This window comes from Varroa jacobsoni, unplaced genomic scaffold (genome assembly GCF_002532875.2).
Source record: "Varroa jacobsoni isolate VJ856 unplaced genomic scaffold, vjacob_1.0 scaffold_344, whole genome shotgun sequence".
Lineage (NCBI taxonomy): Eukaryota > Metazoa > Arthropoda > Arachnida > Mesostigmata > Varroidae > Varroa > Varroa jacobsoni.
Window position 1 is genome coordinate 1 of NW_019213246.1, and position 27,503 is coordinate 27,503.

The 27,503-nt window shown below is 39.4% G+C and overlaps 1 protein-coding gene and 1 long non-coding RNA gene across 3 annotated transcripts; one reads left to right on the top strand and one right to left on the bottom strand.

The window, feature by feature from the left end:
* Nucleotides 1-1,207: 1,207 nt before the first annotated feature.
* LOC111259543 (putative phospholipid-transporting ATPase IM) lies at nt 1,208-24,293 on the top strand (the record flags this gene model as incomplete). Of its 2 annotated transcripts, XR_002679694.1 has the most annotated exon segments (23): nt 1,208-1,326; nt 1,601-1,724; nt 2,054-2,166; nt 2,532-2,643; nt 3,133-3,304; nt 3,524-3,628; nt 3,916-4,004; nt 4,173-4,258; nt 4,351-4,503; nt 4,754-4,884; nt 5,352-5,499; nt 5,624-5,699; nt 5,934-6,017; nt 6,349-6,423; nt 6,863-6,929; nt 7,189-7,271; nt 7,533-7,659; nt 12,792-12,897; nt 13,087-13,227; nt 13,589-13,676; nt 14,655-14,932; nt 15,490-18,631; nt 23,215-24,293. XR_002679694.1 is itself a non-coding variant. In XM_022831634.2 (21 exon segments), coding segments are annotated over 21 exon segments (2,247 nt in total), but the record flags the coding sequence as incomplete, so codon positions are not given.
* On the bottom strand, nt 19,414-25,654 carry LOC147753615 (uncharacterized). The gene is made up of 2 exons (XR_015310641.1): nt 25,236-25,654; nt 19,414-21,016 (listed from the first exon to the last, which is right to left on the bottom strand). It is a non-coding gene; the product is annotated as an uncharacterized LOC147753615 (long non-coding RNA).
* Between the last annotated feature and the right edge of the window lie 1,849 nt (nt 25,655-27,503).

The following is a 27,503-nucleotide window of genomic DNA, read 5'->3' on the forward strand; positions in this document are numbered from 1 at the left end:
GGACTCGTAGCACAGTGTCTACTAATTACGACGTATGCGAAAATTCGAATCATCACCTACAGTTCAGGCATCCAGTTCCGTGTTTTTCCATTCATGGAGAAACATGAATGGTAGATGGCTGAATATACAGTACAGCGTATCGTTATTTAATTAAATTACATCGGCGTTATGGTAACAATAGAATATCTTAGAAGTGAGTTTCTCTACAACTATCCATAAATTCGTGATTCAATTGCACGAAGATCTCGTGAAAGCTTAGTGGGGCCTAATAGTCAAACTCACACAAGGAAAGCTATCGTGAAGAGAATATGCTGGGCGAGCAGTTATAGTCCGGAAGGGGAAGTGCCTCTGTCACAAAAAAAAAAAAAACAAAAATTGGAAACACAAATTAAAGACAAGGTCACCCCAGTCAAACTTCAAAAAGAGCCCCCTTGTAACGATTTCTCTATTTCGCAATAGGGTGGCAGAGTACGGAGTGATGTCCATAAGAGGGCTCCGACGTCAAATCAATTGGTTTTAGTTGTCGTAAAGCGGCTAAAAGCACTTCGCAAGTCCTGTGTAATTCAACAGGTCAGACACGTGAGAAAAACAATGGTGTGAACCTTGACTTTTATTTACGGTGTAGAACCTTTACATTTCGTCAACGGGAGTATGGTCATTTAGACAAAGGTACTACCCTAGGGTACGATAACGGTTTCCGGATAGGAATGTCTGACAAGCCACTATGTTATATAGGTAAGCGTGCCTCTGACGTGTTTATCGTTAATGGGGTCGAGGTTCTAACGTGACTGGAAAATTTAGCCGATCAGAACTCAATCGAAGCTGTGTAGCATTGTGTCAAACAGCAAATTCGTGCTAGTCAGGAGATCCTGAGCATCTTACAATAGAATCTTTGCCCAATCAGAATTCTTCTTTGAGAATATAATGGAAAATCAGAGCATAACAAAGACGGTACGAAAATGCGTCCGGAGCATGTCAAACTGAATTGCAGTAGTGATCGTTGCCGAAGGCGGACACACTAAATGCTAACCCGAATGGGTTGTACAATGATGCTTTTTTAGCGACAGTGTCGTTGCTGGAAAAAAACAAAGGGAGCCTTCACATAGGGAAAAAACACACGTAAACATTCAGTTTATTATGCTCGGCCAATATGTGGGACTACATATATATACCATCGGATTTAGAATAAATATTAATTCGATTACAGGAAATGGTTCCAGTGGACTTCAGCGCAAATGTCGATTACGAGGCTAAATTTAAATTTTACGACCAGACTCTCCTTGATGACGTCAGAAAAGGGGAGCCCCACGTGCAGTCATATTTTCGGTAATTTTAGCTATTATCTACAACACCATTATTTACATATACATACTCTACTATGATGTTCAAATACATAACAGCGAATCTTTAGAAAGAAAATACCATAAATAGGTGTTTTTGTACTGTTTTAAATGCTGAAGAAAAAAGGGCACGTGTTACACAACCTGAAACAATATAACGTGGTGTACAAACAATGTCGCCATATTCATTAATTGAAACATGGAATTCCTAATCGTAATTCTGAGCTTCTTTTGCTTTGGCGGTTTGGCTATTATCTCAGCATACTGGCATTGTGCCATACGGTAATGTCAGAAGTAAAGGACGGAGTACTCGAATATCAGGCCCAATCGCCTGACGAGGAAGCGCTGACATCCGCTGCCAGGAATTTCGGCTTTGTATTTAAGGTAAATGTCTATCTTGCAAAACGTTTCTTAAATTCGAAAGAACATTTTTCATCCACACAGATTGTGTAGTGTATTTTTAGTGCTACTAAGAGATTGACCCCAAAAAGCTAAATCATTTAAACCGTCCCATCAATAATCCGAAATTAGGACGCGTCTCGGAGAAAAAGAAAGCTCCCGTTGAATTCTGTCGGTGATGGAAACGCCAACGATAAAAAATTAATGAATCTGTCTCTGCCGAATATTTGTGGCAGGTGAAAAGTGTTTTGTTCTCATGAGATGATAAGCGTGCATTTGTCAATAAAGTCCTTCGTTTCTGTTTTGCGTTACAGAACCGTACCCCAAAGAGTATCACCATCAGCGTTTGGGGTGCAGAAGAGGTCTACGAACTACTTGCCATACTTGACTTCAACAACGTTCGAAAACGTATGTCTGTCATTGTGAGGTACGTGTTGTGGCTTATTTATTTGTGGCTTAGTACATTAATCTCGCAGCGATAATTAGTTAAGAATTATCATGCTATTCTGTCAGAAAATCGAGGTATAGGTGTCTTCTGAATGTACTAGGACGTACGTTATGTAGTTCGTTTAGAAAGAGAAATTTCGCTTTTAAAATAGGTTGATTGATATACTCTGTCATCCTTGCAGAGAATTCCTTTCAGAGCTATTAAAAATAAAAGATAAAACAGATAAAGGAGCCTGCTGGTGTAAGACAGTCTATGTCTGTATCATTGTACATATATTTTACGTTACATAAGTACAGCTGGTTACGTTATTTTGTGGACCTAAACATCGATCTTTCTTCATTCAGGAATCCGGATGGCCAACTGAAGCTCTATTGCAAAGGGGCTGATTCGGTTATATTTGAACGACTCTCCGAAACTTGCAAGGACTTGCAAGATCAGACCATGGACCATCTTAATGTAACTAAATTAAGGCGGAGTTGAACATCACGAACGGATATTAGATTAAATGTTGATCCAATAAAAACATCAATGGTCCCCTACATAGTGCAATAGGTTTTCTTTTTAATCTCCTGCTTTGTGTCCTAAGGGACCGTTTCACTCTCCTAGCATTTATGGGCCACAGTACTTGAAGCAGAGTTGGATAGTGTGCACCCCCAACCCCCAAGTGAGACACCATACGATTTTGTGAGATGTCTATCCTGTAAAAATGCGATATATTTTCTTTCAGCCATGCAAAATATATAGTTTTTAACCGTTGATGCTATAATGCCCGATCCGGTGCTTAAAGTGTAAGCAGAGGCTGAACTTGAACAATATGCCAGCTTGCAGATGTTGAGTTCTTGTTATAACTGTCCCCACAAAAGAGCAGGATTACACGCTTCCGCCAAAACCTATGCTTTCCCTTTTTTTTTAAAAACAAATTTGTATCTACCTTGTATCCTTTAGAAATTTGCTGGCGAGGGTCTTCGCACCCTTTGCCTCGCTTATAAGGATATCGATGAGGACTATTTCGAACAATGGACTGCCAAGCATCACGCGGCGAGCGTTACTCTTGAAAACAGGGAAGAAGCTGTGGACGCCGTTTACGAGGAGATCGAAACTAATCTTATACTTATCGGTAAGGTATATAATTTGTTCCTGAAATTGGATTGTGGACATGTTTTAGCATGGGAGTGTGAATTTTCTCAATAATTTCTTTCTACTTTAGATATTTAGAATCAAGATTCCGATGGAAATCACAAGTAGCATGGGTTGGCATTTTAAGAATTTGCTCAGCCGTTTTCTGAGGTTTGCATCTCTAAATGACATTACTAAATAGTCTACATGTAATCTATAGGTGCTACTGCGATTGAAGACAAACTTCAGGATGGGGTACCACAAGCTATTGCCAATCTAGCTGCGGCCGGAATTAAACTCTGGGTACTTACTGGCGATAAGCAAGGTAACGTTTTACTTATATCGCCGTTCTATTGTGTATATTCTCTATAACCATTCTATTGTGATTTGGTTATGGAGCTACAGTTACGTATTGAATTACGTCGTTAATAATTAGTATAAATAATTAGCACAGTCACCTTTTAAGTTGAATTGGAGATCAATCAAGGGACAAAATCGTTTAGACAGTATTCCGCTTTGCTGTTTTTTTTTTCTTTCTTTTTTTTTTTTTTTTTTTTTTAATCTATGGCATCTATAGTATTACGTGCATTTTGCGCTGATCGGTATTTCCAGAGACGGCGATTAATATTGGCTATTCGTGTCAACTGTTAACAGACGAAATGGTGGACATTTTCATTGTTGACGGAACTGAAAAGGATGAAGTATGACAAACAACCACTCTTCAAAGCTTCACATTCTGTATTATATTGGACGTGTACATGATACAAGGCATCCTAATCGTTGTTACTCTTCTTTTCTGAATTCTACACAATCTTCATTAATTAACAACGCAGTATCCTGTTTCGATTTTTATATTTGTGTGTATTTAGGTGTGGAAACAATTACAGACATTTCGGGAAAATATTACGTCCGTCGTTTCTCAAAGTGCAGCTGGTGGAGATCTCTCGATTGTTCGGTTTGTAGTCTCATCGAAGCGAATTTCATGACTCTCAACGTGAGACTTTCTTCTGCACGATGTCCAATAATAATTAATCATTTCTTACTTAGGTTCCACGATGATGACGGACGGGGCGCAGAGCACCGTGGTGACTGGGACTTCTCTGACTCGTTTGGAGGTTTTGCCCTAATCGTTAATGGGTATTCTCTTGTACATGCACTCGGCGAAGACCTTGAACTACTTTTTCTCGAAGTCGCTTGCAGGTGGGCATTTACTCGGCGATCGTAATTCTGCTTCAGCCTTTGATTTGGAAAATATATAAAATAGTTGTATCGGTAGAGACTGGTAATGTACATCGTTTTACTGAGTTATAGCGTACGGAAGGACCGGACCAAAACATAAATAATATTTCTCCAGCAACGTTACAGATCGCTCTTCCTTTAGATCTGACTTATTCTAGATTAGTGGTGTTTGCCTTGCAAACGTTAGATTAGAAACAACTAATAATTTCAGATGTAAGGCAGTCGTCTGCTGCCGAGTAACTCCACTACAGAAAGCGTTGGTGGTCGATCTCGTGAAAAGACACAAAAATGCTGTAACGCTTGCTATTGGGGATGGGGCAAATGATGTCTCCATGATCAAAAGTAAGTACCATATAAACAACATTTTTTCTAAAAGAATAAGACAAAACCACCAGTTCTTAGTATAAAATCTAATTTAGATTGTTTATGACTGGCTGACAATAGTAATATAACTAAAATTACCTCAAGTATGAATAAGCTCTTTATGGGCCGGTATGTTTTTTCGGATGCGCTTGGGCCTCAGTGATTCGCTAAATGTTTGTAAATTCCGGAGATTTAACTAGATGTCTTAAGCATTTTTGGGGCGGGGGGCGGGGGGTTGAAGCAGTTTTCTTGATGAAATGGTGAGTATTTTTGAAAAATTGATTAGCATTTCCGCGGAAATTATTTTCTAAGATCGTTCTCGAACGTGATCTTTGGATCACGTTCGAGATTATTTCTAAGTTGGGCATCACCGTATATAACGTTACATAAAAGATAACTATTTTATTTAATTGTTTCTGTTGTTCTTGTTGTCTTCGATATTCCAGTGGCCCATATTGGAGTGGGCATTTCCGGCCAGGAGGGAATGCAGGCTGTTTTAGCCTCCGATTTTTCGATCGCACAGTTTCGTTTCCTCGAACGGCTTTTACTAGTCCACGGTCGATGGTCGTATCTGCGAATGTGCAGGTTCCTTAGGTAATAAAAATTTGTCACCATTGCAAGATAAATTCAGAGTAAAATACAATGATTTCATAAATTTTCATGACGAATACTAATCGTGCCGAGTTTCTGTTTACTACAAACACGCTTCTAATTACAGGTATTTTTTCTACAAGAACTTCGCATTTACATTATGTCACTTCTGGTTCGCGTTTTTCTGCGGGTTTTCTGCTCAGGTAACAGTAACTAGCACTAATAAGAGGTCACAGGTACTTATTACGAAGATGAGATACTCAAGCAAAAAACTTTTTGTTTTATCGACAAAGGACGCGACCAGGGGGAAAAAAAGCTGAACCCAGTGTGCGGCTTGCAAAGTTAAGCCCGGTAGATTTACAATGAAAGTATATCATGTATAATTATTAATATGGCTTTTCTCCTAATTTTCAATTTGTCGTTGTGGAACATTTCAGACGCTATACGATCCGGTCTTTATATCATTTTACAATGTCTTTTACACCTCGCTGCCCGTCTTAGCTTTGGGCGTCTTTGACCAGGTTTGTTAATGATACATGACCCGCGTACTTTATTTTGGCTCGATACCAAGCACTGAATCGTTTAGCGAAAAGCCTACCTACGTTACGACCTTTTGAAAGTAACGATATTGCTAAGGTAAAGGTATTGCTAATCAAAACATTGACGTAGATTAAGAGATAATCGATTATAAAAAGAAAAAACTGCAAGTTTACTTAGAAAAAAAAGCTTATTATTATTATTATTATGCTAAGCACATAGGCACACTAGTAAGTGTTCATAATATACGTTATGTAAACAAGTATCTAAATGCAGGTTTTAAATGTTAAATTTTAACAACCGTAATCATTGCAGGACGTAAACGACTACCATTCAATACGATATCCGAAGCTGTACACGCCAGGACACATGAATCTTCTCTTCAATAAGGTACGATAGGTGTCTGTTTTGAAACCTAAATATATCCACAAAGCTGATGATTTAGATTTAATTTGAATGTTGTTGATGGGGAATATTTCTTCATCTGGTGCCTATTAGTGTTAGAACAATTGAAAATAGCGAACGCAGAGTTTGAATCAAACGTTGGCTCCTAACTAGTATTATATACCTACGAGAAAAATGAAGACAGAGAGTTCAGAGAGGACTTCAAATGTCAATCGCGGATTCAGCTAAGGCCCCATTGACCTTCGTAACCGTCCGGACATTTGGTTTTCTTTTGATTAATGAATAATATTGTAGAACATGAAAAAGTTCTGTACGTGGCCTCGCTAAGCTTCAAGCCCGTGGGTTGATATTGAGAAAGCAATGGGAACTTATTTTAAGCTCGAATTCAACTTCTCATACGAACTACCTGTATCATGTGTTCTAGGTGGAATTTTTGAAAAGTGTAGCGCACGGTGTCGTAACTTCTTTCGTTCTCTTTTTTATACCATACGGTAAGTAGCTGCCATATCTCATCATGAATTTTTTTCCTAAACGTGCATGCGACCTTTTCCCTAAATGTCAAAACTATTCATAACCATCCAAAACAGCTACCGCTTGTTGCAATCGACGTTATCTTTTCAACCTATTACGACATTATCTAAACAAACCTTTTGGTTGGGCGTGTATTTATTGAAATCATTATTATACTGATTGTAAAAATGAACACTGGAAGGTAACTATCTGTTAACAGCGGGCATGTTTTTTTTGCAGGGGCATTTAACAACAGCGTCGCACCGAGCGGTGAAAATCTCGACGGACATCAACTCTTCGGCACTGTTGTGTCAACCATTTTGGTACTACCGAAATCCCTAGTACATCACCAAATACTGTCCATTGAAACGCCGAAATACAGTCCTATGTTATTATAGTTGACGTAGGAATAGTTATTTTTTTTTTTTCGCCATAAGGGTAGCAGTCGATCCGCGATGGGTTGATTGCCCACGGTGCAGTATAAACGCATTTCGAATACATGCCGGATCGAGGGAGATTAAAAGAAGATCGATCCTGCATTAAGGTCACAGATGTATTACTAGTTTTATCTATTTGACCTGCAGGTGTTAATCGTAAATTGTCAGATAGCGGTAGACACGACGTATTGGACGTTATTCAATCATGTTTGCATCTGGGGGTCTGTCGCATTTTATTTTGCTATCACACTACTTATCAACTCCGACTTTATAGGTAAGTGAAATTTCTGTATTTATGGAAAATTGCCCGTTCCATTCGTCGTATATACTTGCGAGCAGGATTACTAGGTTCAGGACTAGGTTCAGGACTATCGTGCCATCGTCGTCTCTCGCCCTACAGATACACACATAGTATTGATAAAATTTTGACAAAGACTCGCCTGTAGATAAAGCACTAAAAAATGAACAGAGGCAATATTATTAAAAACTGAGACCGTACATATTGTAATGGGAATCTTTATTAAAACGAATAGATCACTATTGCCTGTGATCGTGATCAGCAGGTGTGCTTTAGAAAATGCTTTGTTTCGTTATAGAAGTAACGCTTGACTGGAACTTGACAGTTGATAATAAAATTATTATTACATATAGCACATCATATAACAACTTCTCAAGATATTTACACATATACATAGATAAATATGCAAGGACATACTGCAATATCATACACGTACTTGTTCGGTGACGGATTGAGAATTTCACACGTTTTCTACAAGATATAGCGAATAAATTTCATTTCGGTCCTCAGGATCAACTTATGTAACTTCAAAACTTTTCAGATAACCTTCTTTGAACGACACAGTTCACGAACACATGTGTTAGGCTAACGTACTTAACTAAATCTGATGTGTGGCTTTTATAGATGTTCCGTATTTGTTAATAGAAAAAAATTACTTTTTACGTATAGTCTTGTAAAACTCGATCAAACTCAGAAAACTACTTTTGTGTATACGCACATATACATAAATCCAATACTGATCTGTTCTACAAATAACGATACTTTTCTGACGTCTTCGACACCTTACAAACATGTACATCGGTTTACATAGGACGATTGATTGCATGCAGACAGTTAAAAACAAAAAAAAAGCCCTGATTCGGAGACTGAAGGTGATAATAGAATGGATAGCGAGTATTTATAAATCGAAACGCTAGCCTAATATCTTCTTAATTGCTCCCTAATCAAGTTTCTTGTTGCAATCGTCTATTGAGATCCGACATGTTGCATCTTACAGACCTGATTTTTCAATGATTGATAAAAATGACTACCTGTACATATTCTTTCTACCTGTTGTGATTACCCAAGTGACTCTGCATTGTGCATGCGCGTTAGCTTTGCTAGCGCTTTTGACAGTGGAGGCTCGAACAGCGATACAAAAAATAAAAAATAAGTTACTGATTTATTCAGCATTTACTTTACATGTGAATTTAACATCATTCCTTTTCAAATATGTATTTTTTCTAAGTTCCTTTTTTTTTGTAAATGAAGATGTCATCAAGTACATACATATTCTCTGTCCTTTTCTATCTGATAGCTATTCTCGAAAGCAATAGCTAGCTGTTGGCGGGTGATCTAGGTAAACAGTAACTGTGCAAATATTTAGACTTTCATGGGATAGGAGGCGTTCAACTGAAAAATGCATTATATCGGCATTTGTATGCGAAGCGTCCCGCTGTCAGGATATCAGTACCTGATCACAATAGGCCGGAGTAACTGGGAGCCACTTTCGAACTTGAGAGGTGAAGTCTGAATTGAGCAAAGTCTTTAAGCGAAAAAGACAAGCAATGAAAATAGTCTGACGTTTATGACGTTTCCCTTTATGACGTTCACCGAATTTTGAATGCGTATTTGTTCCATCTGGCACTAGCCTGGTTGATCTGTGGCTGTTTGCTTTTGGGGTAGGCTGTCTCATTGGCGTTCCTAGCGCGGCTGCCTGCCTGCCTGCCTGCCTGCCCTCCTTGAAAATCGCTTCCCACTGAAGATCAGGAAGCCACGCTTTTTCGTAGAATAAGAGCTGCTGCTTAGGATTGCGTCCATTTAAAAAAACAGCCCTTCCATAGGCGAAAAAGTGCTGAAAGGCGCACGTAGAGGCAAGTTACTACTGCCTCGAACCTGCCGCAAACTTGACGTCGTAGCTTTTTGAAGAACAACGAGGGGTTTATAAATTATGCTATGATTAAAAAGAATTTTCTCTGTTGATAACACCTTATTACTGCTGGATGTTTATGTGATCGTTGAAGTACACATTAGCAAAAAATTTGGTGGAACCTTTCACTAATGAGAGATAGAAAGAGAGAGAGGGTGAGAGAGAGAGAGAGAGTGAGATAAGTAAATGCACGTAATATAAAGCGCACCGTTGATTAAAGTTGCTAATAATAAATACATTAATATTTATTATTTCGTGCGTGACCTCGGCCCGCTTTATGCAGCGACATTGCTGGAAGAACGTACAACCGGTAAGCCAATCATCAATCGATCCTGTTCAGGCCGGAAATTAAGGCCTTTTTGTCGAGTGCTACTTGTATCGACTTTGTCAGTGATTTACTGGTGATTCTACGATCAGCTTAACTGTTCAATCTGGAATTTTGATCAAACGAAAACTTATATAAATTTACTTAATACAGGGTGTCTCATGATGGAACGTATAACGTCAGCTTCTGTGCTCGGCGGCTCCTGAGACATGTTAGCTTTCAAATCATTTACTATACATTCATGTCGATAATTGAAGGTTCACTTAAGCTGTTCCGTGACAATCGATGTGAATAGAGACTGAGCTTAAATTATAACAGCATGGACGAACGTCACGTTTCCGTCTTAGGCTTACCTAACAATAGCAAGTATTCTATCCATCTGACTCCGTTCGGCAACGGTTAGCGCAGAAAAATCACGCGAGCAACGTTACACTAAATATGATTCTAGTATAACGGCAAGCACCGCATAATTTCATTTCTACCCTTGCGAGATTTGCCTATAGGAGGCTGCCCTATCTAGCCTTCCCGGTAGCGAAGCATGCAGGTGGCGTAAACTCGTCGAACGAAAGGCGCACCTTATCGTTGCAGTATCACACTGGGTCTATACACGGGCCGTTGATGAATAGCATTAATGCTAGAAATAGCTGTGATAGATTGTGACCGGGCCAAGTCTGACTGGCTGACAAGGCCGACGGTCACAAATGACATTTGACGAGGCTATCCCTCCACCCAGCTAAATCATTCCCAGCACAAGACGTCTCTCGCACAACTGATGTACAATTCCGTATTCCGTAGAGCAAAAGTACACAAAGTCAATCTATTAATGTATATTTGCAGCGAAGGAGAGTTAGTCAACGACAGGGCTTAGGTTCCTTAATTATTGCAGTAGATTATCATTATCGTCCTATCAATAGGTATCAATAGTCGACATATATATATATATTTGCCGCAAGTATCAGCACCTGTTCACCCAATATTTGTCTATTCTGTCTAACTATTAACGAAGGATGCTTACTGAAATTGAGAATGCAAGACTCGGCTTGTTCTATAACAAGTGCAAGCCGATTGGAAGGCAGCGGGAATAAACTCATGTTAGGACTCGGGAAGCCAGCGATGGCACTTCGATCTTTTTTGAATGGATCTCTCGCGCAACGTAGCTGTGGTAGGATTTAAAGACCAGGCCGACGTTGCGCGTCAGGCACAAGTGTTTCTTGCCGAGCGTGGGTTTGGCCCATAACTATTTTGAGTTGACGTTCGCAAGTTCTGCGGTGACCTTGTCGGTGCGTTGGAGCCTTAAGTACAATCGGTAGATATTCGAGGACGAACATATTAAACTATGCTGCACAGTTAGGGCATACCCTTAAACGCTTAGAGGGCAAATTTGCTTACAATGAGATGTCAGCTGTTTTTGTTAGGGGATGTAGCCCTAAAAAATGGAAGGGAATTCGTTCCTGTAACAAGATGCTAGCATCGCATTGTGTTACCTAGGGTAAACTACCTAGGGTATTCACATATCTATTAATATATGAATATATAGCATTTTCCACAGATACATATTATTTCGACCAATCATACTTGAACTAAGATCATGCAATAAAAAGATAAAAAAAAAAATCAAAGAGGTTAGTTTTGACATAGATTTATATAGTACTTAGAAGTAGTGAAATTCAGTGTCAGTAGGAGTAAATGTAACAGGGTATAGCTACATAATTTCAATATAGTCGCACAGCTGTTTGCATAGTACATGAAATTACTATGTAGAAGTCAACAATGTGCTGCTATCAAAAATATAGAAGCTGTACACAGGCACAATAGAATGTCTGCAACGCACTACGGATGCTGGGTGCCGATAGTCACACGATTTATATTATAGGTAAAAAAAATCGTATATAAAGCTGTTCAGATCACGTTTAGCAAGCTTTGCATGCAACTGTTTATCTATTTTCCGACAGAAACGGCAAAAAACGATAATTTTCTAAATAAAGCATCACACATCCTCTTTTAATACTCATCCCACACACGCACTAACTTCTTGGATCTAAAAGAGTAAAATGAACCTGATCTCGATTTATTTTTAGATTATTAGATAAAAAAAAAAACTCTAAAGGACTTAAAAACCGAGCAGTACAAGAAAACGTGAGAAAAACCCTATAGTGAATGATAAATCCATGATGAAGGTACGAAATCATGGAGAACTTGAACTGTGAAAGCACGATGGCGCACTATCCACTAGCGACAAAATCCAAGGTGATTGATCTAATTGATTAATACCATGATAGCCAGATTTTACCCATGATAAGCAACTAGGTAGACTGTAAAAATACATACTTAAATTTACACGCTCTGCGACCATTGCAAATGAACGTACGGCATGATAGCTCAAAGCACCTGTTACCAAGGTAGACGCTTTTTGATTATAAAACACCAACGACCATTGACGATGAAGTCTGCTCGTGACGATACCGACAAGGCCCACTATTCATTTGCCTTCACTGAATTACCTACACTTGTATAATGTATCGTTTAATTACGCCATGTTCATTTTGATTTCCGCTATGAAATCATAACAGCTTGAGAAGCATACGAAAAAAAAAAAAAGCTACGAATGTCTTTATGAATCAAACAAAATTAGCAGAAGAAATTATAATCTTTATGATTTCTACGCAAAAGCACCTATTGCAATACGAAAGGGAATCGGTAGAAGGTGTTTGATTTTTAGTAAGCACAAGTACATATTTGCTATTCAACGGCATTCGTTCGTCGTGCTCTGCGGTGACTTCGTTCGTGGGGTACCGTGCGGTACGACCTTTTCCTCCTTTTCGTTCTCTTTCTATGTCTTTTTTTTGCCCTTGTTCATGTTGGCTGCTGTCTCAGGTAACGCGTATATAGCATCGCTCCGTGTTACACTGGGCACCGGGCAGTTCTGGTTTGTTGCCTTCTTGACCGTCACCATTCTGATGCTGCCTGTTGTTGCATTCAGGTAAACTAGCAATAATACTTCGTTTTTCGTTTACTTCTATTCGCTATATTGATAGTTGATTTCGGCGGGATCGAACTAGATTTTAATAGCCGTATCTCTAATTCGTAGACCTGCTTGCAATGACTGTACTCAGCTTTGCAATCGCTCTATCAATGTAGCTTACTCATTATATTGTATTTGATGGGTTAGATTCTTTTACGTGGACGTATTCCCGACGTTGAGCGATCGAGTGCGTCTCAAACAGCGTCTACAAAGGATTAAGTCTCGGCCTTCCGAGCCGCACATGATTACTACCGCACGTAGCCTGCGCAGATCACGGCGTTCTATAAGGTACGAACGGCGACGGCAGTGAGTCTGAAGGCCCATTTGTCTGAATGAATAGCTCTTGTAACTCTCATCATCAGCATAGAGCCGCCGTAGTCAATGGATAATAGCGTTAGTTGTTCGAGTTAGCGTACTAAAAATACGGCAAAAATAAAGAAGGACCGTTGTACTTCTGTATAGCGCTGACCATGCTGGAGTGGGCAAGAATCGCGAGCAAGCGGACTTTGGCCATGCGTCGTATATTAGGCATAATACCTTACTAAGAATGTAAGATCACCCATATAAAACATCTGCTGGGTTCTTCACCATATTATAATAAATCGGTAACAGTTACAACAAATTGATGATACGGCAAACGTTATTGCAGGTCGGGGTACGCGTTCGCACATCAGGAAGGATTTGGCCGATTAATTATGAGCGGCAAAATCATGAAGAAGAGCACTACCTCCGCTCAGGTGAGGCGACCTGCCATTATCTACTGCAAGCTAATCCATTAATTACTCCATTGTTAGCAGGGTACAGTTATATAAGATGAAGAAAAGAATAGTTATCTGATATTGTCTATAATTTTATACATTTGTCCTGCGCTGAAGATAGAATGATTAGACAACACACTATACTACCCTGCCTTAGTTATCAAGCTTTAGTTGTTATGCATTGCATGATTACTTTCGTAGATTTTTCGACTTATCTAGAAAATGGTCCGGATTAGCCCTTGTGCGGACGGCTTCATTCTAGACGCTACCGTTTTTTGAAGCTCGGTTTTTCAGAAGTTAGCCAACCCTTATAATCATTCCCAATTAAAACACTTCGTGAAATTTCCATCATCACGCCGATCTGTAGCTTCCATAGTTCTCATAGAAATATTCGATGTCTTTCGTCTGATCTGTGAAAACCTCTCGTCATATATATTTTCCCTCACGTTAACAAGGATTACAGTTTTTCCATGCCTCTTCCGATTTCCAAGAGGCATATGTTAGATGTTCTGTGTATTACATTTCTTTGCCGAGATAACTGTTCTCTCCAATCTTAGCATGTTGCTTGTGTTTGTATGCGTACCACTAATATTATGACGTTCAACAATTTGTGTACTTTGTTCTTTTTTTTTCTCTGCTTGCCGACTTGTGCTGTCCGTTTAGTTATGCTATCCGCATACGCTTCTTGACCTTTTGCGTCGCCGCATTGGTGTTCGCCTAATTCGTGCAGTTATACAAAGGCCACATTGAATGTTGCGTGTCCTGAAATGCTCTTGGTTGGATAGCTTAATATTTTGATTAATCTACCGAGATTTCACCTTATGCGTTAATATTTGTTTATTGCTGCGCACAGATTGACGAGTGTTCAGTCACAGCCTGTTTGTTTTACCTTTTACAATTCCTGCTTTTTTTTTTTTTTTTTTCGTTTTTTTTTTAACTGAAAATTGGCACGTTTAGCACGGAGATGGTCCAGCAGCTCACTGTAATCGACGGTGGCTCGGACGACGAGCGCATGTACTGTGAATATACTAACGGATGAAATAACATCTGGACGACCGAAAGTGACGGATCTAGCATGATCTGTTCATCACGCTCCACCTACGCAGAAAAGCGACAACAGCAGGGGCGTACCGATATAACGGATCTCTCTGCATCAAATGGCATAGTGCAAGATTCTAGTCAATCACGCCTTCACGTACAGCTGCTGTGTTCCGTTACTACCAGCCCTATAATGAGTAAGATATATGTGTCAATAACTAGGTTGATCAAAAATTAAATAGTCTTTTCTACAACAATTGGTCAACTGCTATCATCCTGTACGATCCCTTAACGAATTCATGCATTCCGTCTCATCACAGATGTTCAGGTCCGGTGTTGTATATATTGCACTCTGAAGGAGGAGGCTTGCATGCATGACGGAAAAGTAATGTGTTTACAAGCAACAGTAATAACTTTCGCACAACTTCCATCTCTTAATCATTATTGCCCGTAGCAGAAGGACGATTTTCGATCAAGGAATGATCGTGACGGAAGTGAAAAATCTTGATGAGATCGTCTACGAGTTTCAAGTTAACATATTAATATTATTAGGTTCAAACCGTCACCGATAATGGTCCTTTTATGATTTTATGTGTCCTGTCAACGCACATTGCGAGGCTTACTCCTTGTTTTTCGGTTACAGGTCTAGAGCTGCAAATTGCTATTCAGAGAACTTGCGTTATTGTCACATATGTGCAGGACGTTTTGCAATCCCTCGGCTATTTAAATGCGTGCCGTCTGTTCTCCTTTTCAGATGCATCATCACATCACTACACATCTGCCAAATCAGACAGCGGATTAGTTGGCTCCCTCATTCAGGAGTCTATTGATTGTTATTGTTGTTCGTAATAACTACGGCCATTCTAACAAAGTATCACTGTTATTAACTAGTAGTGTTTACTATGAGATGTATCCTTGTTAGTAAATTGAAGAGGATGTTTTTACTCGCACTATCCAACGAAATCATTCCTTTCGTTAAGAATAAACATAATGATGATTCCATACTAATAACACCTCAGCAGTAGCAACATCAACCACTAGTAAAACAATCTGGCTATATTTTGATTATATAAATATGTAATGATTTCCTGACGTAGATACAATCGACCTATACACAACTTTCAATAACCCCCCCAAAAAATGTAATCGTTTTTAACAGATTCACCCATTTTTGATCGGAGAACATTCTTTGTAGTTACGTTTTTATGTAACACTCATCAGCATCACGTAGTTAGACTTTGTTGAATACGGGTGTGATTATTATTAAGGTATAATCATTGATTTAATAGTTTCAAGACTATTTTTCGCCTTAGAGTTTGCCAAACTATCTGCTCTGAAGGTCCTAATTTCTAACGAATGTTTATGGTAAGGATACCTGTCGTATAATTTCTTTTCCTCAAAATACTCATACACAAGTATATTTTCTTCTATTTTGTCTGATCTGTTAGTTCGCTCCCAGTTCGATGGGCTTGCCCGCTCGTCTTGACTTGGGCGGAAAGCGCCACGATGTAGTGTTTACGGTAGGCCAGTGTTATTGTATAGTGGTCCACAATCTGTAAACGTCAGCTGAAACTTAGAACATTACTAAGCAGTTCTCAGTTAGGCGCAACGAGTGAATAGAATGGGCTCGATGAATAAATTCTATTGCCAGTTCTAATGACGATAACCGTGCCAACATCTGTCTCAAACGATAAATTGTTGTTGGAGCAAGGGCAGGTTGGAAGCTGAAGATTATATCGTGCGAACAATGTTTTATAGGCTTCAGACAGGCTTTTCTTTTTCTTATGACTGCAAGTTAACCTCGTTTCACTTGGAAGTAAGACGTCCGCCTACCGTATCGCCCATAGTGGCAGTAAATGATACAGCTTGCAATCTGAAGAAAACTTCCGTTATTTCTATGAACTTTGTTACATAACTTATACGAAGTTAAGCTGGTCACTAAATGTCACGTTTCAGTAGGAAGCTACTCAAGAGCTGAGTGCTAGTTATCAAGTCTTTGTCAAAACAGCATGATTTCTGCGTGCAGGTCGGCCAGTGGCCAGGCCACAACCAAACAGAGATTATAGCAACAAATTATTGGATTGGCGAAATCCGCTCCTCCATCCAACGATGTCACCCAGAGAATTATCGTTTCAGAATAGAACGAAAGAAGCTCCTAAACCGTTCAATTTTCTACCGAACAATAACATTCATACTTCCAATCGGATCATCCAAGTTTATAGCTGATTACGTTGAATATCATCATACAAAGTTTAGACAAAGGCTATCATATGTAAGCGAAAAAAGAGCTTGTGAAGCTAAGCTGATGCTATTCTTTACAAGGTGAACTCATTATGATTTAAATAAATGTAGAATTTTTTTTTTACAAATTCTAGACCAGCACTGAATGTCATTGTCACACCTGGCTTTTAGTTGATGACCATAGATGGAGGTGGTCGTAGAGCTAGATGAGAAGCAACAAATATTCTTATTGTTACTTTGCACGAGTATCCTAGTTATCACTGTGGCTTGTTTGTGGAACGGATGAAGATATTTATCATCACGCATCTCCTACTCGTTGCCGTTCATTCTTGATGCGTTGCATTTCATTCTTACCCCTCACGAGTCAATTCGAAACGAGAGCCAATTTTTCGACGTTATCAGTCTTCTCCATTACTCATATTGCCAACTTGAGCTATGAAGTTGAAAATGTAACTATTTAGCTGGAAGTCAAGTCTGTGAATATATATAGCTGAAGCGTGAAATAACGAGAGATAATGATGCTTTTCGAACGCATACCGTGAATTTACCGAAATGCAATGGGCATATACAATTGAAACATTTCTGGATAAATCGACCAAATCTGTATCTCATAGAAAATTTATCACGTAACCAATAAACTGAGTTGAGACGCATTGCTATATTCAATGAGGTAAATAGCCAGATCATAATCTTAGTGATCAGCTGAAGAAAAAAAAATAGAATTATCGCTCCGAAAGAGATTTACGTATCGGAAGAGCCCGGTAACGCCGGGTGCTACTCGGTCAGGTGAGTGACAAGTTGTCACTCTATCGAGTATTGTTTTATGTCTTGCAACAGTTGACGTTACACGAAGGTCGTGGATGCCTGGGTCGACATCGCTATCTGTGCATCGAGCACAAACGACGCGAAGCGTCCGCCACATTTCCGTTATAGCGCAAGCAGTGCGCCAAGAAACGTTTTGGAACCTAAACACTTTACTGGAAAAAAAACACGGCCACGTAAGCGAGTCTGGCAGCATCATGAAGATCGGAAGCATGTAGAAGAGGTAGAGATAAAGAAGAGGATCGAAAAAACAGGAAATAATTGGCGGTTAACCTGGAGAAAATACTATGTTACGGGGTAGCCGACATATTTGTGACTCAAACATTTGCATGACGTTCGAGTCTAGTCTTTTCCCATTTCGACATTAGCAGCATGTTGCAACAATGAATGCATTTAATCCTATGTCACATTGAATTTCTATGACGACGACCAGCGTGTAACCGTATCGAATGGTGCACAATTGAATACTATTTCAACACGTGTTCAAAATTACCTGACGACCTATCGAGAGAGAGATACCTATAGAATTCTAGTCGTCACATCCATAGACGTAATATGTAGACTTATCATTTAGTACTATTGCGGCATTGTATGACGAATACTATCGATTTAGCCCGTTGGTTGTTGCTAAGATCGCGTTCAGAGTGTTAAACCCCACAAAATCCATAGGCACACACACACACACACACACACACACACACACAAATTAGTCACACAAACTACCACAATCAACGACGATGGATGCAATCACAGTGATGATGATGACGATGACGGCGATGACGACGACGACGACGACGACTGATTGTGACGAACTGCTCTGATTATGTGCCTATGTATGATATACTAATAGTAGCAATATCCTTATACTATATAATGTATGTACGACTAAATATTGTTGTAGAGTCTAGCAGTAGACATTTTATATGGAGGTTAGCAACATTCCAATTGCATTTTATCCATGTTCGTTGTGGTGGTCGTTTTATTGTTCATTCACAATAGCAATAATTGATAACAGCTAATTCAATAATAACTAATGTTAGCATGACACGTCAGTCATATACGAACCATGACGGCTGCATGGACTTTCCCGTACACTACATCTCGTACATCCATTAACCAATACTGATACGCTAGCAATGATGAAACGCTGCGTCGGTAAGCCGACTTCGATCCGCCATTCGATGGGTCTTCATTAGTAGCCACTGTGATATACGAACAGATTGTTGAAATGCATAGGCCATACGCTGAACAAGATTGCTACACTGACTGAAACGTTGCATGAGAAGTTGTCGTTACCGGATTTAAGTAGTCGACACCTAGGCGGACCTATCAGATTCGGTAAATTTCCCGAGGGATGAACGATTGAGCTTACCACAAACGACACCCGCAAACATGCAAAGCATAGAATTCTGTGATCTACTTGTGTAGGACAGGTCCAAGTTAGTGTATTGTAGAGGCCCATTTTACACAAGCAAGTAAATTCGCGTGTATTTTTTGAGTTTTTATTTGAAATCACTATCGTTACTTATAAAAATTCCGAACATGCAGAGGTTCCGTCTGCAACGCCGTCAACTGTGCCCTGTAATTCTAAGACCTGTTTATTTAAATTCGTAGGTTTATAAAGGGTATTTACGGTAGCTTAAACATTTCCAAGATATTCCGTTTGATCATTAGATAGTATTGGATCGTCAGATACGCCTCAGACTTGGACATTGGAAACAATCTGGACTTCAATAGACTAGCGCACAGCCTAAAGAGTGCATGGACGTGCAAAATTTGAGACGAATGGCTGTCGAATCGATCTGTATTTGTATATGGATGAAAAGGATGTACCTACTAGACATTGGGTCTACTTATAAGATTATCCTATTGTATAATTATACCTAAGTAAGCGATATTATACCTAATATTTGACAATAATTAATGCAATCTATTTAACAATGCGCACCAATCAATACCATGCGCCGACATCATCACTGCGAGTGTCAGGGTCGAGAAATAGCTCCATTCAATGTCGATATATGTACGAACATCGCTTGCTGAAATGAATCGCAAATATAAGTGCTGGCATTTATATCAATGAACTTATCATGTTAAAGAGTATATATATATATATATATATATATATATATATATAACTCTTATATATATAGATATATATATATCTTTTTTTAAGTTCCTTAAGTAGGTGTTCATTTCGTAATTTATGAGTGTATTTCTGCACCCTTTGGCCGATGCTGCCAAATATCTTCATTTTCAGTCGACGATGTACTGAATGTATGTACGCAGCTACGTAACTTTAATATTGCATAATATTATTGTCTATAAGTAAACAGGTTAGCCAGTCCGTGCTAGGTATGGGTTCGATGTCCGGTAAGGCATTCAATTGTGAGTTAGATGATGTTACGAGGGTTGTAGCAAGCACCGTTAATATTGCCATTGTCTCGATAACAATGAAATACCTAATTGATGTATGTCCGGTTGACGTAGAATAAGTTAGAATAGAATGCGAAATGGAATAACATCGAAAAACTCCATATTGAAAATATACACAGACAGACAGACAGACAGACAGGTGATTTCATAAGTCTAATGGCAAAGATGTAATGAAACAAGTAAAGAACCGAATGGATAAAGAGGAACATTGGACGTTACTATTTACAACTGTTAATCTCTTTATAGCTTTGTTATTTGCTAAGGTGACTATCATAGTTACATATTTGTACCCTGCCTTCGAAGCACCTCGACTAGCAATTCTATAGCAAGCCGTTACTATATATATATATAAACAAAAAAAAAAACACAATGACCGTTGATCGGTCTTGTCAGCTAAACCAAACCCTTATAACATACATACGTGAATATGTAATGTCAGGCGACGCAACCTAAAATAATCATGGTAAGGGAATAAAGTAGACATTTCTGTGCGGAACGAAACATATATACATACAAATACGTGTTTTATTACAGCCGTGTTTTTTGTAACTTCTGTTAGATTTCCTCAACACTGTACGATATGCGGCACTCCAGCTGGAGTTTTTTTTTCGTTATATTACTTTCCGCTAAAGGCGGAACTTCATCGAACATATATATATATATATAAGGAATGAGGCATCTAGACTGGGTCGAACTTTGTGAGGCTGTTTGTTGTAGCGGGTAAGCATTCATTTGTTGTTGTTGTTGTTGTTGTTGTTGTTGTTTATAGTAGCTATTTATCTCTGAAATGTAACAAAAAAAACTCGTTATGGAGGTCGTTTTTGCATCTTCAGCGAAAATCAGCTACTATTTTTTTTACCTCAGATTCACTGCAGGTTTTTCGTGAAATTCCTAGAAAATTCAAAGAAAGCATAGATCCTACAAGACAAGATAAAAAGAGTTCAAAAATTCATCGAAGTAACATTATAAACCATTAGACATACCCGGATTTTTGATAACCGTCATTGTGGAGAATAGTTGCTATGAAGGACCTCCAGGTATACTACAATGGTTTTACGTCGATTTTTTAGCCGTTCCAAAGATTCGCATTTCTTGAGCGTTTTTGCTTGCCATCACGATAAAATTTGATTCCTCTAGGACTTCCTTATATGTGACGTATTTGAGCGACAGTTCAACGAAGTTATAGCTACCGATAGTATTTGATGTACGATTACTACTATAAAGTTATTTGCAGATTAAAAAAGACTATTTCGAAAACGAGTGGTGAGTGGTTCAGGTCCCGAATAAAGGCTGTCTTATTTTGGTCAATGGTGGCTATGGCGGAATGTTACTTCTATCACATACAAAACCTTCTCTTGGGATCTGTTTTTGTTTAGACACACGCTTAAAAACAAATGATGGGAAAGAATCCTAGCTTAGATGTTTCATCCGGTGCATGTGTATGTAGTGTATGTTCGTACGTTTACATCTACATACATAAAGCATGTATAAATACGTTACGTCATTGCAACGAAGCCCTTTAGATCTAATCCAGTTTTATCATATCAGCTTATTGTGTAGCTGTCATCCTTAACATTAAAAAACTTCTAGACTAACGTTTATATATGATACGTCCGTTTTCTCTTTCTTCGACTGCACTCCTTACACTGCAGCGGGTCAACGGCGCTAACTGGCATTCTTAACGGAGTAACCCTAGGAAATATCCGTGTTACTAAAGACTACTACCTGCTAACGGACTCCCTTAACAACATTATATCAATGAATTTCATAACCCTAAACAGGCATTTCCATAATTTGTAGTTCATGAAGCTGATCATTGATAAAGCTGTCAGCTAGCCAACGCATTGACAGACCCTAGAACAACGTAGACTGCTATAATAACAAGTCTCATGGTCAGTTCTTTGTAGTGGACATTTTCAATAGTTTGACCCTTTGTAATGAATGTTCACTATTTTGAAAACTACGGTGCTTCCTCCCGACTGCATTTTCATAACACACTTCAGGTACGATCGGTTCTTTCTGAGTCGTTCAGAAAGGAATAGATAATATAACACAAAAAAATGTTATATAATTTTCCACTTGGGGATCATACGTGATATTTGGGCTGCGCTTCCTCTGTTACAAAAACGTTGGAGTTTGACCTCCTTAAATCACTGGGTATATTTCGTTTAACGAGCCGCATTTTTTCCTCTGAAGATTAACAAGACGATGATATCCTGTCGGCTTCCTTCCCCTATTAATCCGGACCCTGCCATGACACCTCAGGTCAAAACAATCGGATATTGATATGTTTTCCGAAAAAAACGTAGTTGTATTAAGTTCGAAGATTTAGAGAGACCGAGCTTACATAGATTGTACAAAACAGATTCGAGCGATTTCTGTATTCGAGATCAATTTAAACCTGTGTATCGTCGCTGTATCTTCTTTTTGCTGATTCTCACCCCGCCATGTCCCATAATATTCGGTTTTAGAGTCACTTCTTGCGCGTATGGCCACGTAATCTTTATTTGCCCTTTTTGGCCCTGTGCATTGTCATGACAGCTGACCAGCGGCAGATACAGCCTTCTATTTTTAAATAAAAACTAATTTTTTACTTGATTCCTCCTTATGAAACCTGCCGAAAAGCAACGGGAGCGCATTTATCGAAGTTTCACTGTTCTGCTCAATTGTTGGCCAGGGCAGAATTTAGGCTATGTGAGGCAACTAAACTAACAAATTGCTAAGATATTGACAGCACGTCACTTTTAGCCTGCATATAAAATTCTAGTGATCACATAGGTCATTGAGTCTATTTTAAGTCTATACACATTTCAAACTAGTGGGTACACATGAAAAATACGCAACTCTCTGATAGAGGTAACTTCGGATGAAGTTATCGATAATTTAGCTTATATAAAGTAATCGAGAATGATGTAACATGGTCTACCGCGTGTCTCATACATCTCTTCTGCTCTGTATTTTCTGTTTCCGTTTCTTACAGGTGACTGAGAGCAGCGGGGATCAACCATCTATTTCACTGCCAATCTACATATAAAGCTCACATTTGATTTTCACGTTAACGACAAGCCGACGCGATCACAAGATGCGCTGCCTAAAACTGTGATTTTTTAAAAACGAATCGTACCAGCGGGTTTTATGAAAATGATGATCTACCGAAGCCTGTCTATAACACGGAGTGCGATTGATCGAGCACGAATCGCACGAAATGTAGCTAATATTTAGTTACATCAATAGTCTTCCATGAATAATTTTTCAATAGGGAAGAATAATAGGTCTTAGACTGCCCGAGGCTGAGAAGCAGTGGCGTCGGAATAGATAGAATGGTCGCAAGATCAACACTTAAGTCAAGAGGGAGCAAAAGATTGTTATATTGCCGCTGCTAGACTGTACAATGAACGAATGATGAAATTGCAATTCTTCGTCATAAGTATTCTGCAACAAATTATACACTGTAAACTGCCATAGGCAAGAGCTAAATGGAACGAAATTTGCTATAGATTATTCAGCTCAGTAAAAATCAATTGAAGACAAATAAAGATCTTATTTGTCTATCATAATTGTATAGCGGCGCGTACTATACTACCGGTATCAACTGGAACTATGTATTCGTTTTGTGTTTTTCCTGTGATGTTGTTTGTCCTAATCTTTATCAGGGCCTTGAAACTCGTCAGAGCTTGAGTTCGACTGCTTGCATTTGGTGTCAACCTCTTCTCGCCTAAGTGCTTCGCCGTACACATCGTTTCTATGTATATGCGAGGTACAAATGACCAATATTATTAAACTGTCCCCTTTAAACAATACCGCCCAGAGCCCAAAACGTCAATGCAAGTACAAAAAGTGTGGACCGATCGGAGACTCGAATTGTTATTTCTAAGTTCTGCCAATTTCCATCATGTTCGTCATCAAGCTCGACCCGAATAATGCAGCATAACATATCAGGTCTATGTAAGCCTTTTCCGACATGGGGGCAATCGCGCAACCCTCGGCGCTAATGTAACTGTTGGAACAACTGTTTTGAATAAACACAGTGTTCTAAGGGAATTTGCGTACTGTTCAACACATCATAGTTTTTCCTTTTGCACTTGTAGATAATAAATGGGTCGCGATTAACTTTTGAGTACAGAAAGTTTATTTTAACATAGCGTTGCAATTATGAGCAGGTAGCAGAAGTACAAAGACAATATAATGAACGCAGGCAGCTTCTGTTTATGCAACCAATGAAATATGAGTTGGAATTAGGGGAAGCTGTTCAGGATGTTCACAAGCAACGTTCGGAGGACTAAAAACGTCAGAGAGCTTTACCAACGACGACTCGTATTGTAAGGTTAGAGTGAAGCATTGCAAAAATCTTTAGAATAATCAAGTTCTGCACTTTGTATAAACCAGTCAACTGTCCATCGCATTTCCAAAAGTTGTAAATAGATAAGCTACATTTCAGTAATGGTACGTGCTATCAACAGAGGTGATATGGGTTGAAGGAAACAATTTCGCGGATAGTACGTGGTATGTCGCACTGCTCGTTGGAGCGCTCTGCTCCAGTCGTTGCCAAAAAGAATCGGCTGCTGTCTTCTGAATCGTCAAGATAAATATCGACAGCAGTCGGCTTACCCGAGACTGCAGTGTATGTTGACTAGGTTCTTCATTCGCCTCTGCTAAGTACGTTCCTAATGGCCTATAACGTAGTGATCATGAGTTCGGAAAATCAGTGCCAGGCGTCAAATTGAAAGCTTTCATTACATCCTGTGGACAGGTAGTCTCAAGCAAAGGTTTCACGAACTCCGTATTGAAAAAGGACTGCATTGGCCTAACGGAATTTGTGTAATGAAGGCGTTGCGTGACGAATTTTGACATTTTTTCGAAAAGCTTTTCAAAAACGTGTCTTGCAGTTATCAGTATTCACACCCTCGGCGGGTCACGTTGGCGCAGAGAATATGTATCGCGAAGTAAGAACAGCAAACGGTACATAACGTGATTAGCCTTTGTCTGATTTCCAGGCCTTACCTAGGAAAAAGGATGTTTCGATTCGGCTTCGTGTGGTCTATCGGCAGTTGGACGCGGTGACGAAAAAGCAGTTATTTCCTTATTGCAGATCGGCGACTTCCTCGACACATTAGGGAAGGACCGAATGTCTCTTACCCTATATCTGAAAAGGCAACGTCATTCCTGTGATTGATAAATCGAATTCTGAGAAGTTGTTATAGCAAATGTCGTCGGTTTACTAACGGAACATTTGGATCAGCTTTGGCTAGTGCTTCATATTCTCGATACCATGGGCCCATGCCTTAAAGCGTCGAAGTGATTGCTCGCTGCTTAAGAAGTTGTATACCTTAATTATAGTCTCTATGGAAGATATTTTCTCCGACTCAAAGGGGGCAGCCGTTATAGAACTAAGGCCCCTTGTGTCAGTCCCCTGGCTGCGGAGCTCCTTGAGTTAGCATTAGAAACACCGTAGCGACACAGCCAACTGCAGTGCCGATACACATTGGAGCAGTACAACGAGCCGCGACGTTGACCTTAAAACAACTACATCCATAATTGATTTCAGTGATAACCGCGTTTCAAAGGGGTGGCAAAGTTACCCTGCCATCGAATACGGAAAAGTAACCCAAATCCTTTGTTTCTAAAAGGGTTCGAATAATGCAGTTGTTACTATATACAAGCCTGGACCTTTTTTTGATAATACTATGAGTTTGTGGGCGTAAGTAAAAGTTGAACTAGTCCAAGTGATCGTGGCTGAACTCTCAGTCATGTCGGATGAGCTAGGGCTAGAGAGAGATGTAAAACTAGTATCCCGCTAACTCACTCTATAAACTAAATCGAGTAGCATTATCTGTCGCGCCTGCGAATCTGATTACTGCTATCTTCATTAATCTTATGTTGACTATTCGCTTAGCCATCAGATCGCCATTTTTTAGCAACTTCTTTGTACGCAAAAGAATCAGCAAAAAGCCTCTGAATCCATTTACCAACGAAGTTTATACATATACTAATCTATCTTGCGTTTCAGTGCACACCGTACACACGGTGAGAGGCGTAATCCTCTGTTCCCTTTAAAGGACAAAGCCTTCCTAAGAAACTTTTCTACTTCCAAAAAAACCTTCTCTATTTCGATAAAGTATTCCTGGAAGTGGTCACGTCCAATTACAATTTGTACCAAGAAAAAGAAGAGACTTCCTCTGGGTTTTTCTAGCCAAGTCTTAATGTTAGAAATAATGTCTCTGAGCCTAGCTCCTGGGAATAGGGTTTGTAAAACGGTCCGCTCTTCTTGCAATTTGTTGCCTAAATCGTCCCTTGAATCTTCTATAAGATCTTCCCACGCTCTCCGTTGCTCCTCCGCTTTAAGATCCTATGGGATTCTTCCCGCTTGGAGCGAGGTCGCATTTGTGTTGGCCATTCTGTATGCTTAAAACACTCTTAGCATAAAGGTTTGTTGAACTTTCCGTAATAAGCCTCCATGCAGAGTTTCGGCAGGTGAAACTCTGACCCTCACCGAAGTTCAAAAGGAAGAGTAGACTCAGCAACCGCCATAAGAAATCTTTCCACACGTCCCGTGTATATAAAAATACGAAAGGATGTTTGTTGTACCTCGAATCGCTTGGTCCAGTTATATTACTAAACACCTGGCTAAATGATATGTATCATTTCTATGTTGTCTCCGTCCGTTTTGATTGAGGTTCTAGGGCAGCTTTTCTTACCTAATAACAGGACCGTTTCAGAGTGAACTCTGAACTGTCTGAACTCTAAAACTGATCTTAAGCTTTATCCTTTTATCCCTGGAGAAATCTGGTCCAATGCCTAATTTATCCTATTAGGTTGCAAATTGTTGTGCTTTTTACAAAAAAAAAGACTCTCCGTGACTTATTGTTCAATTCTGACATATCATTCAAAAGCGGTCATCCTGCTTGATCAGGATGAATTCACGGTACTAGGTTGCGACTGCAACAACCTTAAAGAATCCCTGAAGATGGATATTCCAAACAACAGAAAAGTGCATCTTCGATACCTTCTGCGCTACGCATGTCGTCGAAAATAAAACGCTGCCAAAATGGTTCACGACGTTCGCCTTTTGTACGGTAACAACGTTACCACCAAAAATACTGCCCGAGAAAGGTTTAGCAAGTTTAAAAACTGTATCCAAAGCCCTCGCTCCGGACGACTGTCTAAGTTGGTAACCCTTAAAAGCCACCTTTGAAAGAAGACGGTCAACAAACAACCCGGGAAATTGCCGAAACGGTAGGTTGCAGTCATACGATGCTAATCATCTCAAAT